General features: G+C 40.3%; 1 protein-coding gene across 1 annotated transcript in view; it reads left to right on the top strand.

Moving 5' to 3' along the window:
• Positions 1 to 19,325, top strand: part of Sh3gl2 (SH3 domain containing GRB2 like 2, endophilin A1) — a 200,914-nt gene that overhangs the window by 156,145 nt on the left and 25,444 nt on the right. The window contains exon 3 of the mRNA XM_047525840.1: positions 6,241 to 6,313. Within this exon, the coding sequence (XP_047381796.1) occupies positions 6,241 to 6,313 (73 nt within the window). The remainder of the gene's footprint in view (positions 1 to 6,240; positions 6,314 to 19,325) is intronic.

Raw genomic sequence — 19,325 nt, 5'->3', positions numbered from 1 at the left:
CTTTCATGAAACCACTGTGAGTTACCCCTTGTCTAAGTGGGTGCTTGATTCACCTATTTATTTTGCCAAACCCACAGACTATCTGTGCTTCATTTAAGATGTCTGATATTCTCTTAAACTCTGCTCTGCCTCCCTCTGACAGCATCTGGTATGATTTGGCACCAGACAGTCTGAAATCCTATCTCCTGTTGCTCCATGCAGAATGCCGTGTTGTTCATGTGTGCTTGCTAAGTTCAGGGAGCGCTGACTTTCTGGGACAGAAAGGTAATAATCAGATGTCCCAGGAACAGTAACCCCACTCCCGTCAAGTCGGTGCCTTCAGGTATCTGGGATCTTGTCTCTGAAGACTGAGACAGCTGGTGAAACGATCAGCATCATTCATGGATTCAGAAGGGCATACATAATGAAGCTGGCACTGTAGATCAGGGGTCAGCAAATTTTTTGGTAAGTGTTTTGGGCTTTTGGGGGCCAGAGGGCCTCTGATTTGTCTTTTGCAGCTCCTCATAAGTGCTATTGAAGCACAAAAGCAATCATCAGTGGTGTTTAAATGAATGAGTGTGACTGTGTTCCCAAAAAGCCTTGTTTGAGGACATTACATGTGAATTTGTAGAATTATTATGAGCAACATAGTAGTCTTATTTTGATTTTTTTTTTCCATTTAAAGAAATTTAAGTAGTGACCAGCCTAGATCTGGTTCATTGACTACAGTTTGCCAAACCCTGACTTACATGAAGAAGAAACTGTTATAGTGAGTAAAGAAAGTTGAAAGAGCTATTTTTGACCCTCTCTAAAGTTGTAAATTATAAGACTGGAAAGCAGAGAAAGGACCACCTAACTCTAAAGTATTGACAGTTGCTGAAATCTTGGCACTGAGAAAATTGAAGGAAAAAACAAAAACAAAAACCCAGAATGTATGTCCTTGATTTTACCTTCAGGAAAAAACCTTATTTCACCCAGAGTTTTTTATTTCCTGAAAGCATGCCTATTTACATATTTATAGTTTCATCTCCTTTAAACAGCCTTACCCTACTGTCCTCCTTACCAGTCCCAGGCAAGGTTACTTAGCTCAGGGGCTCACAAGAATGGAAGTTGCTGTAATTTAGGATGCATCAAAGCTTATTTTCAAATAATTGGAAAATTTGGGCATTGAAGAAATAAAGAGCTGTTATGTCATAAATTCAAAGTTAAACTGTGCTAGTCTTAAGTGGGAATAAACTCTTGCTTATAATAAATGATGTAAGGGTAAATCTTATTCATGTTCATTTTATCGGTTCTGATAATAAAAGAATATGTTCTTGCCTGTTTAGGTATAACTAGCTTTCCTAACAGGTACCTTACAAGGCACATTTAGGATTGTCTTTAACTGTGATTCATGGGTTGTCTGTGGCCAATACAGCATAACTTAGCAAAAGTCCTAACTTTTTAATTGAGGACAGGGATGGACAGAAGTGAGAAGTTAGTCAGCCTCCTACTGGCACATGACTCTGTAATAGCAAATGGTCATGAGACAATCCAGTTCTAGTACTCTTTCTTAGAAACCTAATCCATAACCTTTGGAACCACTTTACTTCCCATAACTGTGTGACCTCAGGGAGATTCTTCCCTTCTCTAGACCTCAGACTCACACTTTTGAAAAATTAAGGCTTTGAACTAATTGTGCTACTGGCCTCTTATGATTATTAATTCAATCAAGTGATGGTAAAGGTCAAGGGCCCTTGAATGGATTTGCCCAAAGCTGCTCCCTGTTGGTACATATCATGAAAAGAAAATATATAGATAACTATATTGCATCAAGTATTTTTCAAAAATGGACTTGCAACGAAGGCCATTTTGTATCCTGATCAGCCGGGTGTAGATAGAGCTAAAGAAGTGTTGAGGGAGCCTGCCCCAGTGGGCACACAGTCTGTAATGGTCTGGGTTGAATTGAATTCTTCCTGAGAGACTTTGGTCAAGTCACCAGTGACACTGGAATAGTGTCTATTCCCAATTCTTTTTAAGGTTGATCCTCTCTAGGGACCCAAAACAGTACTCTAATATTGGTATCTCCAAGGTCCCTGTGCTCTTGGGACCACTGGTTTTAACCAAGCTAATAGCCTCCCTGTAGAAAGCCTGAGGAGTTAAGCTCCTTATTTACAGAGCTTGGTGGGGTAGGGGTTCCCCACTTGAATGAGAACGGCTTTTCACAGCCTTCCTTGCTGCACCTCCTGTGGACAGTGTGAGGTGCGCGCTGCTGGCACCAGCTTCTGCAGAGCCACCTTTGGAACTGAGGATTTGTGGCCCAGCAGCTCAGTATGGGAGAGCCCTCCTTCTCTGGAGTTCAGGGCGGAGCAATTTTTGTGAACAAAGCTTTATAGACATTGAGAACTTTGAAAACCTAACAGAAGATGGGATGGCAGGTACTATCCTCTTGACCTGTTCTGTTGACTGCTGTCAGGTTCTAGTCCTTGTGGGGGATGGTACAAACTACCTCCCAGCTCTGAGCTGGGGTATCCCCTCAGGCTGGGGCAGGCTCCTGCTGCCCGTCTTCTAAGGAAGATACAGGGTAGTATTTGTGAACACAGTCTCTGGGGCCGGTGTCTTCAGCTCTTCCGATTTCCTCATCTATGTAAAGATATTTAAATTTCTTAAACTGGTTTCTGACAAACAGAAAACATCTTGTAATAGCAATGGTTATTATTATTAAGGACAGAGAAGTAAGATAGTTGGAAATAATAGGTCTCTTAGCAGCAGGTGACATCAGAGTATCAAAGGATCATCAGACAGTTCCAGTCTTCTGGCACTTCTTAGAAACACTGATTTTTGGAATTATTTTCCTTCCTATTGTAGCCTGAGGATTTCTGGGTACTTCTGACATCTATTTCCTTGCCACCTGTCATTTATATAGTTGCAGGAGATCTGCATTTGTCTTCCCATTACTCGCGTTCTCTGAAACTTCAGCATGTTTCTGCACACACCCTTTGGATTCATTGTCCTGACCTAAACCATTCCGTGGCTTGAGGTCCTAGACACTGACATTTTACTAATACTACCAGGACCTCCAGGTGTGGCAACACAAGTTGTGCAGTGCATAACTCCAAGGGCCACTGTTCCTTTCAGAACTAATCTCCTTCCTAGATCTTCCAACCCAAAACATCTTAAAAATTTGAGTCAGTCACCCAGAATTGCCAAAGAAATCCTTAACAAGAAAAGTGAGGCAGAGGGCATCAAATACCAGACCCAGAGCTAAAGTAATAAAATCGGCAGGGATTGACACCAAAACAGATATGTAGACCAGAACAGAAGACGCAGAGACAAACCCACAGAAACACAGTTCCCTCATATTAGACAAAGTTGCCAGAAACATACATTGGAGAAAAGATAGCCTTTTCAACAAATGGTGCTAGGAAAACTAGAAATCCATATGTAGCAAAATGAAATTAAACCCCAGTTTCTTACCCTGCACAAAACTTAGCTCAAAGTGGATCAGAGAATTAGGCACTAGGTCAGGTGTGGTGGTGCACACCTGTAATCCCAGCTCGGGAGACTAAGGCAGGAGGATCGAGAGTTCAAAGCCAGCCTCAGCAAAAGTGAGGTGCTAAGCAACTCAGGGAGACTCTGTATCTAAATAAAATACAAAATAGGGCTGCTGGGGATGTGGCTCAGTGGTCAAGTGCCCCTGAGTTCAATCCCCAGTATCCCTTCCCCCCAAAAAAAGACTTAGGCACTAGAACAGAGACCCTGTATCTAATAGAAGAAAAAGAAGGCCCAAATCTACATCATGTCAGCTCAGAAATGGACTTCCTCAATAAGACTCTAAAGCACAAGAAGTAAAATCAAGAATCAACAAATGGGAACAATCAAGAATGTGAACAGAGAATCTGTAGAATGGGAGAAAATCTTTGCCATCTGCCCCTCAGATTGAGCATTAATCTCCAGGATATACAAAGAACTCAAAAAACTTTAACACCAAAAAACAAATAACCCAATTAATAAATGGGAAAAGGAACTGAATGGGCACTTCACAGAAGAAGAAATACAATCAGTCAACAAATAAATGGAAAAATGTTCAACATCTCCAGCAGTTAGATAAGTGCAAATTAAAACTACACTGAGGTTTCATCTCACTCCGGTCAGAATGGCAATTATCAAGAATACAAGCAACAATAAATGTTGGTGACGATGTGGGGAAAAAAGTTCACTTATACACTGTTGGTTAGACCGCAAGTTGGTGTAACCACTCTGGAAAGTAGTATGGAGATTCCTCAGAACACTTGAAATGGAACTACCATTTGACCCAGTTATCCCACTCCTCAGTTTATACCCAAAGGATGTAAAGTCAGCGTACTACAGTGAAGCAGCCACATCAGTGTTTATAGTAGTTCAGTTCACAATAGCTAAGCTATGGAACCAGCCCTAGGTGCCCTTCAACTGATGAATGAATAAAGAAAATGTGGTATATATACACAATGGAATACTATATAGCCATAAAGAGAAATGAAATCATGGCATTTGCCAGTAAGTGGATGAAACTGGAGACTTTCTTGCTAAGTGAAACAAGTTAATCCGAAAATGACAAAGACTGAATGTTTTCTCTTATATGCGAATGCTAACTCACAATAGGAGTAGGAGGTAGGGAAGAATAGAAGTACTTTGAATTGGACAAAGGGGAATGAAGGGAAAGGTTGCAGGGGAATGGGAATAGGAAAGATAGAATGAATCAGACATTATGTTCATATGTGCATGTATGACTACATGACTAGTGTAATTCTACATGTACAACCAGAATAAGAAATTATTCTCCACATATGTATAATGTGTCAAAATACATTCTACTGTTATGTATAACTAGTAAGAACAAATATTCTTGATACAGGACTTATGTAGATGGGTAAATCTGAAATAGGATGCTTTAAAGATAGTTTTATACCATGATACCTTAACACAAAATTTTGTTTCCTCTGTTTATTCCCATAATAGCACACACACACATAGTCCTATGACTGCCACAGAGTGGGAGATTATTAAGCTCTGAAAACTGAACTACAAGATAAAGTCTTTTAATGGGTAGATTATGGAATACAAGGAGGTTTACTCCATGCAAGACTGATTTTATATGTGGATACAATAAACTATGGAAACATATTTGAGGGAAGAGCCCTTGATTTCCAGTAAACTGACAGACAAAAAAAATTTTCATGCACTTAATCATGATCTAAATTTCATTATTAAAATTGCTTCCTATGACTAATACTTCATATAGCACATGCTGCATGTACCTTGAACACATGGATGCATTTATTTCTGTCAGTCATTTTCCTTGTAGTGTACATGAGTGTACCATACCTGTTGATAAAAGAAGGGTTTCATGGAGCAAGGTGGAGGGGACCTAGCTGCACTGGGTGGCTTCCACCACCTCTCCACCGGGGAAGAGGGACTGAGGAGGAGGGCACAGTGAACACATGTGCTGACCGCTCAGAGTGTTTTGAGATAGACTCTAACATCACGATTTTTATTTATAATTAACCATATGTTCAAGGACTGATAAAACATGTTGACTGAAGATTTTTATATCCTTAGGATGTTCTCAGAAGTTAAATAAAATCTTTCCCTCTCATACTTGAGTAAGCAGAGTTGATACTGCATTCTTTTCTCTCCTCCCTCCCTCCCTCCCTCCATCCCTCCCACCCTCCCTTCCTTCCTTCCTTCCTTCCTTCCTTCCTTCCTTCCATCCAGTGGTGCTAAACCACAGAGCCACATTCCAGCCCTTTTTATTTTTTATTTTGAGACAGGGTCTTGTTATGTCGCTTAGGGTCTCACTAAATTGCTGAGACTGGCTTTGAACTCGTCTGTCTGTCCTGTCTCAGCCTCCAGAGCCCCTGGGATTTCAGGTGGGCACCACCACACCTGGCACATTATTTTTCCTTTAGGGCAGTGAAATATGCCACCATGCCTGGTACTTCATAGACATCCACTGATTGCCTCTGGAGAAAAAATATGATTCACTGTCTCAACCTTATTTTTGCCAGGAGATAATGAAATATATTTTGAAACAGATTTTAGGCAATTGTCGGCTTCCTCCTTGAATAAATAGGTTTTTCAGATCTTGGTAGACAGTTGTTATTCTTTTTAGCAGCTCCCCGCAGCCCCTCACCACCTACTGCTGGACTTGATATTACTCTGTTGCCCCAATGGTGGTTTTATATAGACTTAATAAAACACTAATGATTTTTGTCAATTAGAATGTGTATTTTCTCATTTCAGAAAGTGGATGTCACCAGCAGGGCTGTGATGGAAATAATGACTAAAACAATTGAATACCTTCAACCCAATCCAGGTAAGGGATCGTCTTACCTGTATTTGGCGTGTCTCTCAGTTAACCTTTAGCTTCTCCTTGATAGACATTTTAGGTTGGATGTGCTTCTTCTTCCTTGGTCTACCTTTCTGGAGGTTCAGTGACATTACACAGAGTGCTTCACCTGGGGAAGGGTGAATTTTTAAAGATCACATTGAGGCAACTGGAGGAGCTGTGGTGTTTTACCCAACCGTGGTGTATTTCACAAACAGTGTGCATGGCCAGCTTGATTGACACATAACGTCAGGCCTCCAGCTCTTAGCAGTAGACCTTTAATTTTCAAGAGGTGGTAAGGAAGAAAATTGGGATAATTTTAAGATAAGATATAATCTCAGAAGTTGTGAAAAAATAGGAAGGTGAATACATTTGTGAAATACAAAGGGCCTCTGTTCCTCTGGCATCAGAGGGTTGTCCTGGATTCTGTTTCTTCTTCATGTATTTCATGGATCGACATTTGTTCCTGCTAACCTTTGAGGAAGGAATTGTAATAGAAATAATCGATCTGTACTTTGAAAAGAGAACCAGGCAGAACCGCCTCTCTCAGTAGGTTCAAGGTATAGCAAAGCAGATCAGCCTACATCGGAAGCCTCCTCATTATACTTCCTGTACATCCATTCCTGGCCACAGTGTAGAAACTCAAAACAAGGCCGGATGTATTTGAGATGTTCGAATATTTGGAAGCGCTTATTCCTGAGACGGGTCTCTTTGGGAGTTTTGGGTTGTAATGCCATGTCTCTGGTGGCTCTTGGAAAGATGGTGCAGGGACTGTCTCAGCCCCAGTGGATTTGGATATGGAACCTAAGTGGGCAAGAGACAAGGAAAGTGGAGTGTGAGATAAAAGGAAGTTCCAGTCCTAGTAAGGCTGCTAACTCTATCCTACCCCTGCCTCCGCCGCCCACCTGGCTGCAGCTTTCAATCAAATTTTGTTTACCTATGGCAGCACAGCTGCTATTTTGAAGATGAACAAACTATGTGGGACTAACATTCTGTTTTATATTTCTTTCTTAAAACATGTTAAGAAATGAGATAATGTAAGGGTGGAAAATATAGAAAAAGTATGAGAAGGGATAGGAACCAAGAATTTAATTGACAGCAAGCCTTGGAAATATTCAAATAGTTATTAGCAACTTAGGTAAAAGAACAACAAAAGCCAAACCCCTAATTTTTACCCAGAACCTTCTTCATAACCTTTCTATTCAAAAGAAATACAGAGATACCTTAGCTGCATGTTTATGCCATAATATTTAAACAACAGTAATGGGTCAGATTTTGAAAAGAGAACTAATACCCTACTTCATAGGAAATGATTGTTTTGGGCAGGAAACTTTTTAATTTTGCATAGAATCTTGAAATGCCCTATGATTTCCTGAGATTCACACATGAATTATGCTAATAACTCACAACTGTGGGCTAAATGTAGGGAACAAGGGGAGAAATATAATATTTATTGAGCCCGAGTGCATTTTCAGCGCAGTACTAGTTATAGTCACTGTCTCATCTTTTAAAGTGACTATTAATCTTAATATAAAAATCAAACACAACTGAACAATTTGTAATGTAAAGCGTGAACTAAAAATTGTGTTAACAAATCCCTCATTGGGAACCTGTCAGTTTTCTTGAGTGAGTTATCCTCTGTCATAAGTAGGTGTAGGGGGTTGAGTAGTATGTTCTCCCACCTACCGCTCATTCAGGTCTGCCCAGAACCTCAGAAAGTGACCCCATTTGGAAATAGGGTCTTTCCCAATGTAATTAGTTAAGAATCTTGAGAAGAACTCACTGTGAATTTAGGGTGGGCTCTACATCCAAGAACCAGTGCCCTCATAAGAGGAGGAGAGAGAGGACCCAGTCTCAGAAGACAACTGTGGGAGGAGTGAGCAGAGCCATCACAACCTGGCACAAGCCAAGGAATGCCAGAAGCCACCATAGGTGGGGAGAGGCAAGGAAGGATTTCTCCCACAGAGTACCTGCAAGGAACCAACCTTGCTGACTGTAGTTTCAGACTTCCTGACCTGTGAGAGTATAGTCTGTTGTGGAAGCCATCCAGTTTGTATTGATCTGAAGTGGCAGCCTAAGAAAGCAAATGCTGTGGACAACTTCATGCTGTGCAGAGAAATATCAAGGGCCAGAGAAATTAAGAGACTGTTGGAGTCACTTATCCAACAAGGGATGAAACTGGGATTGGAACCCAGGCCTGATGCCTCCTAAGTCTACATGATTTCCATTCAGCCATCCTGCCTCTTAGAAGAAGGAGTTTCATTTCCTTTAGATTTAAAGAGTCCTTCACTTTCAGAATGGACACACTGAAAATTTAGAAAGGAAACTTTATGAGATTAAGGCTTATTTTTATTTTGATAAAGAAAGATTAAAGGAGGATGTAATTGAGGGAGATGTGTATTTTTAGAAATGACACATTTTTAAGAGCGTACTGAACATGCTAATTAATTGCCAATATAATGGTTTTATGTCTCTTTGAGAATTGAATGGATATCTGCCACCCAGAAGAACAATTAAGGCCATCACCAGGCAGTCTCAGATTGGTTTCGGAAAAGCATTCATTTATAGGAAAGTCACATATATGTACAAATAAATGTCACTCCTAAGAATTAAGAACCAAATGAAAAATCATATAATCATTGCACAGAATTTGGTCAATCTGTTTTTAATGGTTTATGACAGGTATGGTTTAGTTCCTCCTTGAATTTCTTGCCCTGGGAGCAGACACAGCATAGAAGTTCTGGAAAAGGTACTCTAGTTGTTCAGAACCCAGGTGTCATTGTGAAGCAGGCACAGGAGTCTGACCAGCATTTGGAGGCCCAGTCTTTGGCACAGTAGAGCAGAAACAATATTCCAAATCTATGCAGTGCACTAAGTATTTTAACCACCCCAGCTCTCAGGAACCAGGGCTAGTGGTCAACCAGTCTGGATAGCTGGGTGCTGGTTCTGAGTAAGGAAGGACTGTCTTGCTTCAGGATGGAGACTGATGCCAAGTGACAAATTTACATGGACAGCCAGTTCAGGCAGTGGAAATGAGTGCTTTGCGGGTACTTTGAGAGTACCCTGAGTTAGATTTATACTCTGGGGTGCTTGCTGGGTTTCAGATCTTGTTGTTGTGGAGCTTACACAGCTTTTATAATCTTAAAACTCAGGCCCTATTGACACGATGACCAAGGAGGTTCTGATGAATTTTCAGGAATTCATGGATATGCTCTGTGAAAGTCCCACATTCGTTCTTGCCCACCTCCACAGTGACATTTTAAAAAGGCAAATCTGATCACATTGTTATCTTTCATAAAACTCTCAATAGCTTTTCATGCTTTTAGGATTAAGTGTTAAATTTTCAGCCTTGCTTTGAAGGGTCCTGCCTCCTTCCTCATCAACCTGCCCTTCCCCTCCCCCTTGCTAAGCTAACAGCTCTTCCAGGTTGAGGTACACAGGGTGTGCAGAACCCTTCCTTGGCCCATGTCAGTGTCCCTCTTGTAATTCCAGCTTCTTTTCAGCAGTGTCACATGTCATCCTTGTTGAAATCATGTAACATGTTTTCCCCCCTCTGAGGACAGTCCCATGCCTGTTTTATTCACTGATGCATCCCCAACCCCCAGCTCAGTTCCCGGCAGCCAGTAGGGCAGCCAGTAGGCTCTTGGCTATTTGAATAAGTGAATTAGGAAGCACAGGTAACAGTAGGTAATATAATAAAACTGCTGTACAAAGGAGAGGAGGTAAAAACTTTCTTCTTCCCAAACCATCAGAACCACACATATAACAGGCATTTATCACATAACGTTTTCTTCTATTTGGGCCAATTCTAGATGTTTTGGGGGTAAAATAAGACCCTTATCAGGTTCATACCTCTGGCACTTGACAGTCTGACAGTGTAATTGACACACATCTGAGGAGGGTGGACCACAGGGCTGCACAGCTAATTCCTTGTGGAAATTCCAGCTGATTGATGAGGTGAGGAAGGGTAAGTGGGGCACAGGAACTCAATAGGCCAGAAGTTCTGCCCTGTGAAGCAGGGCTTTCAAGGGTGTGAAACAGACCTGTAAAGTCTTTCAGCTGGGACTGTGAAATCTGATAGGAGTAGCAGAACCAGTGCTGATTTCTAAGCTGATTGGATAAGATATTTTTAGAAAATATTTTTAAAATTTGTTTTTGACTGATGCATAAAAATAAAATTTATCCATATTCAGGAAGTACCATGTAATGTTTTAATATATGTATATATTATATAATGTTTAAATCAGATTATACATACCTGTATCTTCAAACATTTGCCATTTCTTTATGGCAAAAACATTCAAAATTCTTTCTTCTTGTTTTATGAACCATATAATACATTATTATTATCTGTAGTCCTCCCACTGTGCAGAAGCACCCAGAGACTCTTACTCCTGTCTTGTTGTTAGCTTTGCGCCCAGTGATCCACCTTTCCCCATCTGTACCCCACCTGCTTCTGGTAACTACCCTTCTGCTCTCAACTTCTGTGAGGTCAGCTTTTGTAGATTACACATATGAGTGACACCATGTGGTACTTGAGTTTCTGTGCCTTAATTCACTTAATGGACTTAATTCACTTAACACAGTGAGCTCCGGTTCCACTCATGTTGTTGCAAATGTCTGGACTTCATTCATCTTATGACTGAGTAGTTCCATTGTGTATATGTACCATATTTTCTTTATCCATTCATCCCTGGATAGACACTTACTTAGGTTGTTTTCATCCCTTGGCTATTAGGAGCAGTGCTGCCATGAGCGTGGGAGAGCAGGTGTCTCTGACAGACAGGTTCATTTCCTTTGAGTATATACCAAGTGGAGGGATTGCTGGGTCATAGGACACTCCTGTTTTTAATTTTTTGAAGAGCCTCCATCCTGGTCCCCATAATGGCTGCACCAATCAATTAACATTACCTTCAACAGTGTGCAAGAGCTCCTTTGTAGATAAGAAATAATTTGAACATGAAAAGCACTGTGCACAAAGTCTACTCTATTGTGTCTCTAAGAGCAAAGATCATTGGACAAAATATAACTCAGTTTCTTAAGTGTTCTCATGCCTCGTGGGGAAGAAAAAGGCACTAAATAGGCATTGTTAGTTGAAATATAATGCAGATCACATATGAAATTACAAATTTTCTAAGAGCTACATCAAGAGAGTAAGATGAAAAGAGAAATTTAATACATTTTGTTTAACCCAACATGTAAAATATTAATTCATATAGACAGTTATCAAGGTATTTTGCATTCTTTTTCTTCTGTGATACTAAGTCTTTGAAATTCAGTATGTATTAAGCCCAGCACATCTTAAGTTGGACTGGCCACATTTTAAGTGCCCTGTAGCTCCTTGTGTTTCTGTAATGGACAGCACAGCACCAGCGAGTTCTCCATTCAACCAGTTTAGATTTTTTAAATATACACTACTTAGTTTGATAAATGCTGAATGTGTTCATAGTTTGATAAATGTTTAATTTTTGGCCCCTTGGTGTATTCATATTCATATATTTTATTTTCAATAGATAAATGAAGTTTGTTTGGGATCAAGCTGAAGATCATTAAGTTATATTATTTTTAACATCTGTACATTCATTTCATGGTCGTGTAGAGATTTTCCCTCAAACGGAATCACACATCAGAGTGTGAATCCATTCCAACTGTAGCATACTTGCTATGGTAGAGACTTTTTCACTTAACACTGAGAAATTATTCTGACCCTAATGTCATAAACTGATACAAATTTCTAGGCTGCTGAGAAAAAATATAGTTGGAACATAAAAAATATTATATTATGCACAGTAGAGATTTGGTTCTCTATAGAAATTCTAGTGTCTTAAATGCCTTGAAGGTCTTTTTCCAGTGTGTCTGAGACTGAGGTATTAAATTGGGATCATTAGATTTCTATCCAGTATTTTTAAATAATAATTTCAAATCTCATTTGTGGAATGTTGCCTGTGGAAATAAAAGTTAGCTGCATTAGTTCTAAAACATCTCATTAGTCCCTGAAAAGATATTATATCAAATTACACTTCTTTCCCACAGGCTGCCCTCTTAATCATCTTCTTTCAAAGATGAATAAATACAGTGATTATAAGGTATTTGGTGGTGGAAGAACTGAAAGTCAATGCATGGATCACCTGACCTTTGTTTGCCCAGTCCTTTTTTGCACAGCACTGTATTTTCTGTGTTTCCTGGAGGACAGGCCTGAGTGTTTTCATCCCAGTGTCTTTAAAAGCTCTTGGCGTTGGACTCAGTGTGGTTTGCCCTCAGTATGTCTGCCATAAGTGCCTGATGAATCTGCAGCCTTCCTCCCTCACTTGAAGAAGGGATGAAGGCTGCAGCCCTTTTTACCTTTCCAAATCCCAACACTGAGAAATTGACAAAATGAATAAAGGACAGATGACGAAAGCAGTTGTGAGGAAAATGTTGTTAAACTTAAAAGGAATAGGGTCTCGCGAGGATAGCATATTAAAGAGGAACATGTAAGCAAAGCAATAGCCGATATGATTCATACACGGTATGCATTGAAAAGGCTGGCGTGGTTTCCTATTTTTATTGCATCCTTGGGAAAAATATTGAAAGTTAATAGGTTCCTAATATATTTGAGACAACTTAAGTAATTCAGAGTTTTAAGTCAGCTGGAACTGCTGGTGGATTAATGATACTCATTCTCTGTGTCTCTAAAGACTGCTGAAGAATACTGAAGCCAGACATTATTTAAAATCAGACTGCTGTCGTCATCATTATTACACTGGTGCTGGGGACTGGGCCCAGGCCTCAGGAATGCTCAGACTGTGCCACAGCATGAGAAGCACCAGCACTCTCTGCCTCTCCAAGTCCCCTCTCCCCCTGTTCACTGTGCTGCCATCTTACCTTACCACCCTTGTAGTTTCTCAACTGCCTCAAGCTCTTCACTGCACCAGGAATTTGTGGTAGCAGTTCCCTCTTCCTGGAGGGCCCCCCTGCCCCTTTTTGACCTCTGTCCTATTACTCATCCCTCCTCAGTTTAAATCATCCTCTCCACTGAGAGGCATCTGCCGAGCCCCATACTGCAGGCCCCTCCAGCTTTTCCTTCTTACCACACTGTCACATCACACAGGCCCCCTCCACACATCTCTCAAGTGGTCCCACATAGAGCAAGACTGAAAGCACTTACTGTTGGTGACAGGGCCCTGGTGGTCCAGCCTTATTTCCTGCATTCCTAGCAATTCTCATCACGCTCCCTCTTTGCCAGCCTTATCAGGCTTCCTCAGACACGTGAGCATCGTCATTCATGCGGGCCTCATCAGTCCTCTGGCCCGAATCCTTCCTTTCCAGGTCTTCTCCAACTCTAGACTCTTGTCTCTCTGCTCAGATCTCACCTTGTATGGCTTTCCTGTCCCTCTCGTTTAAAATATCAACCTTTTTACTCCCTAACACCTTTTCTTGTTTTATTTTCCTTGTAGCACTTATCTCCAGTACATTCACTTTGTGTTTCATTGTTAAAACGTTGCTTGTCTCTGTCACCGTAATGCAAATGGTCGGAGTGTAGGATTGTTATTGGTACACTGCAAGGAGCCTGATTCGTTTCTTCACTGTATTTAAAATGTTTGCTTTGTATGTCATGTTATTTGTTCAATATACTACCTTATTCCCTTACTCTCCTAGCCATTTCTGTATATTCAAGATGTAAATCATATCTTGTCACTCCTGCTTACAACTCTCAGTATTTTCCACTGAAGGTAGAATAGACTGAGAATTGACACCCAACCTTGTCCCTGCCTCAGGGTATTTGCACAGGGACACTCTTCTCCTAGCTCTCAAGATAGCTTCTGCTTCCCATCACTCCACCAGATGCTTTCCCCTGACATGGTCCTTTCCTGGCTATCCTATTTAAAATATCCCGCTCCTACTTCTTTCATTATTTATCCCTTTTGTTATTTGTGACCCCAATTGAATTTATACTCTAGCTTACCTTTTTTTTAAATTGTCCATCACCCCCATTTGCCATCCAGACTGTAATCTCCACAAAGGTAGGGACTTGACTGTCTTGTTAATTAACAAGATATATCCCTCATATATAAACAGTGCCAGTCATAAATATTTTGTGAATGAACCTCCCATTGTATCATAACTCATCCAAGACAAGGACTATGTCTGTTTTGCTTATTTTTTATAAGCAAAGACTGTGCCTAGCAGTTAGTTTGACGAATGAATGATTCAGATCACATTAAGCCTATTTAAACCCCATCCTATAGAAGCAGCACACTTTCAGGTAGAATCTTGGTCTGCAGACTCGTGTAGGCCAGAATCAGAGCTATTACTTTGTCTTTACAATATCCACATCATGTTCCACAGGATTGATATGTTTCACCATTAATTGCTTTGGGAAAGTTGTAGATGTGCATACTGTCATGTGTGAGATCATTGGACTCAAGCTAGTGACAAACCATTTGTTTTTATAGACCTAGATTATAGTTGTTCCTGTTTGAAATGAGAAAAGTTAAGGTTCAAAATTGATTTTTTTTTTCCCAAAAATCATTCAATAGAAAACCAGAATTTTTAGATATGGCAGTCTCTAGATGTCATTTTGTTTTCACTATCTTATGCTGCAAAATATGAAGATACCTTCAGTCTTGGTATACATGGAAGATACACTCTTATGTTGACCCCTAATGCTTCACACCCATGTTATAACCCATGACTTTTGAGTGAGTGGAGCCTGTGATTTCTTATTAACCCTAAGTATGGCAGAAGTCACGGGACCAGCCATTCACCACTCCCTTGATTAGCTTACACTATATAGCAAAGCTGATGGTCTGTTTCTTCCATGATTGACTTCCATTGTGAGTCTGTCTTAGTCAACTGGAGTGAGAGAGATTCTCCTGCTGGCCTAGAAGAAGCAACCACCATATTATGACTGCTTAAGGAGAAAGAACCAACTGGGGTGGTCCCTTGAGCACAGGGTGGCCACTAACTGACAGCAAGTAAGAAGCCAGACCCCTGTCACACAGCCACAGGAAGCACATCCAGTCAACAAGAGGAAGGAGCCCAGGAGCAGCTTCTAACCCACTCAGGCTTCCAGATGACGAACAGCCTGACCTACACCTTGCTTGCCCTGCTGTGAGAGCCTAAGCAGAGGACTTCTGACTTATAGAATCTGAGATAATAAATATGTGTTGTTTGAAGCTAAACCAACACAGTGTGGCTATAGTGTGTTTGTTTCCCAAGTAGAGGTCCCGTGTCAGGTATATCACTCTTTGCTGGGGCCATCAGGCCCTCTGCTCCTGTTGATCTTGACTCACTGGATACCATACAGTAGAGTAGGAGACGGATTGGGAGTGCTCATCACTGCCTCTTCAGCTCACGAGGGAAGTCTCCTGAACATGCTAGGCAGTGGCAGGACAGTCCATTCCATGTTGAGACTGAAGGTATCTTTGTGTTTTGAACCATGATAGTAAACAGCACTTCTCACAATGCCTATCACTTTATAGAAGCTCAAGAATTGTTACTTCCCTTCCCTTCCCAGAGGCCTCTAGTTCCACCTGAGAGCATCTCAGATGTGTCCTCAGCCATTCCTCCTCAGGCAGGACCTCTCAGGACAAGTGCCCCTGTGTGACCCTTCTCATGACAATGTTGTAGTGTCATTGCTCTGAAAACTTGAAGAAGCAGTCTCATCATGTTAGTACACTGGGGCCTGTGTGTTTTTCAGATCGCACAAACTTTTTATGCTCCTGGGGTGCACTTGTCTGCTTTCCCAGGGTGTGTTTTGAGATCTGCCTTGGCACTTTGCAAACCCTGTCCTGACATGGAGATGTTTGCTGTCCCATGTCACGAGTTCTTACAGCTGCTGACTATACCACAGCAGAGTCTTAAAAATACCTCCCTGCTGCTTTCCCCCTCAGGAGCATAAAAGACCTGTCACCTCAGAGAGAGGCGTTACATAAATACCATTATTTGGCCTGAGAGCATTGTGATCCAGTGCTGGAGTTCCCTATTTGTACAAGACAGCAGGCAGAGTTTCCTCTTCCCTTTCCTCAATTCTTTATAGTACTTAATTTCAAATGAAACTGAATGAATTACCATATAAATCTTGTGGGTTTTTTAGTAATTGTTAGTGTGCAAGGTAGGGAAGCACATTGCTCACGGTGCATGGAGCATCAGAGGACCACATTTCAGAGTTGCAGATGCTCTGAAGTTTCACTCAGGAAAATTAGGCTGTTATTCACAATCATCACATTGCCAGCATGAAAGATGCTGAACTCCTTACTACATACATTTTATTGCAAGTACTAAGCCCCAAATTTAATGTAGTGTGATTTGGAGATTTATACTCATATTCTAATATTATTCTCTCTACTACACTTTACAAATTTAGTCAAAATAATTGAGAATTAAAAAAAATTATTGCGGTAAAATATATAAAATTTATTGTCTGAACCATTTTAAAAAAAACATTTCAGTGGTAAGAAATACATTCATAATGCTGTACAATCATATCAACAACCACATCCACAACTCTTTTCATCTATAAAGTGAAACACTATTGCCATTGTATAATATCTCATTTCCTCCTTGCTCTCAGCCCTCAGTACCCACCATTCCATTTTCCGTCACTGATTTTTGACTACTCTAAATATCCTAGTGAAATCATATAGTACTTGTCTTTTTGTGACCAGCTCATTCCACTTGGCATGATGTCCTTATGGTTTATTCATGTCATAGCATATGTCAGACTTCCCTTCCTTTCAAAGGCTGAATAGTATTCCAGCAGATATCTAGATATGCTGCACTTTGTATGTCTGCTCATCTGTTGATGAACACTTGGATTCCTTCCACATCTTAGCTGTTGTGAATAATATTGCAGTGAACACATGGACAATATCTCTTTGAGACCCTGCTTTCCAGTCTTTTAGATATATACCAAGAAATAGAACTGCTGAATCATGGCAATTTTGTTTTACTGTTGTGAGGAACATGGCACTGTTTTGCATAGTGGCTGTCCCGTCCCTGTCCTCCCTGACAGTGTGGAAGGATTGCAGTTGCTCTGCATCCTCACAGACGCCATTTTTCTTTTTGTGTTGGTAGTCATTCAAATGGAGTGTAAGGTGGTATGCCATTGTAGGTTAGATTAGCACTTCGCTGATGGTTAATGGTGTAGAGCAATTTTTCATGTGCTTATTGGCCATTTTAAAATTTTCTTTGAAGAAATGTCTGTTCAAGCCCTTTGCCCATTTTTTAAATTGGGTTGTTTGATTTTTGTTGAGGTTTAGGAGTTCTTGTATATTCTTAATATTGATCCCTCTGAGATATGGTTTGCAGATGTTATGTTCAGTTCCTTGGGTTGCTGTTTTACTGTTTGTAGTGGGTTTTGATGCACAAAATTTAAAAATTTTCAATAAAATCCAGTTGCCTGTGCCTTTGGAATCATATACAAGAAATCATTATCTAATGTAAAAACTTCTGCTATGTTTTTTTCTAAGGGTTTTATAAAAGTTTCCTAAGGGTTTTATTACATTTGGGTTTTTCATTCACTTGGTGTTAATTTTATATATTATATTAGAAGATGGTCCAAATCCTTTGTGTGTGTGTGTGTGTGTGTGCGCCTATGTGTGTGCACATACATGTGTCTTTCTACAGATATATCCAAATTTCCTAGCACTATTTGTTGAAAAGACTGTCTTTTTCTTTGAACAGTCTTGGTTTCTTGTCAAAAATGTATGGAGGTCCGGGTGCAGTGGCACACACCTGTATTCCCAGTAGTTTGGGAGACTGAGGCAGGAGGAGTGCAATTTCAAGGCCAGCCTCAGGAACTCAGCAAGGTCCTAAGGACTTAGTGAGATCCTGTCTCAGATGAAAAAATAGAAAAGGCTGTGGATGTGGCTCAGTGGTGAAGCACCTCTGGGTTCAATCCCTGGTACAAAAAAAAAAAAAATCAAGTTTATTCCTGGGTTCTCTATTCTATTCCATTGTCTATATTTCTGTTTTTATGCCAGTACCACCATGCTGTGGTTTGGATATGGTTCCTGTGTGTCCTTCACAATTTAATGTGTTGAAAGTTTGTTCCCCACTGTAATTGTATTGAGGCAATGGGCCTTTTAGAAGTCATCAGTGACTTGGGAAACTGAGACAGGAGGATCACAAATTCAAGACCAACCTCAGCAAATCAGTGAGGCTCTAAGCAACTTAGCGAGACCCTGTCTCAAAAATTACAAAGAACTAGGGATGTGGTTCAGTGGTTAAGCATCCTTAGGTTCAATTTCTGGTACCAAAAGAAAAGAAAAAAGAAAGAAAAAAAGAAAACGAAGTGATCAGATCATGAGGTGATACCCTCTGAAGGGAATGATGTAGTTCTCTTTCAGGAGATTAGTTCCTGTGGGAGTAGGTTGTTAGATGAGAGCAAGCGGGTTATTTCCCAACTTGCTCACATGCCCCTTCTGATATTTCTCTTTCCACTTCTCTGCCATATTGTGATAAGCCAGGAAGCCCTCACCAGAAATCCAGCGCCATGTTTTTTGGGCTTTCCAGCCACTAGAAACCATGAATAAATAAACCCTATAAATAAAAAATAAGCCCTATTTTGTTATATAGTGTCCAGTATCGAGTATTCTGTTGTGGCAACGCAATTGGACTAAGACATGCCCTACTTTGATTACTGTCCCTTTGTAGTAAGTTTTGAAATCAGAAAGTATAAGCCCTCTATTTCTGTTGTTCTTCCAGATTGCTTTTGCTATTTGGGATCCCTTAAGATCTTTTGTAAATTTTAGATTGAGTTTTTCTCTTTCTGCAAAAAGCAACATTGAGATTTTTTATCTTAATTGCATTAAGTCTGTAAATTGTTTTAAGTACTATTGAGCTGAAAGAGTTGTCTTCCAGTCCTTGGACATGGGATGTATTCTTATTATGTTTTCATTAGTTTCTTTCAGCAATGTTTTGTAGTTTTTATTATCTTTTTCCTTTATGGTTAATTCCTAAGTATCTTACTCCTTTGATGCTATTGTAAATGAAATTCTTTTCTTCAGTTCCTTTT

This window comes from Sciurus carolinensis, chromosome 14 (assembly GCF_902686445.1).
Source record: "Sciurus carolinensis chromosome 14, mSciCar1.2, whole genome shotgun sequence".
NCBI lineage: Eukaryota > Metazoa > Chordata > Mammalia > Rodentia > Sciuridae > Sciurus > Sciurus carolinensis.
This window is presented reverse-complemented; position numbering and strand designations above follow the sequence as displayed.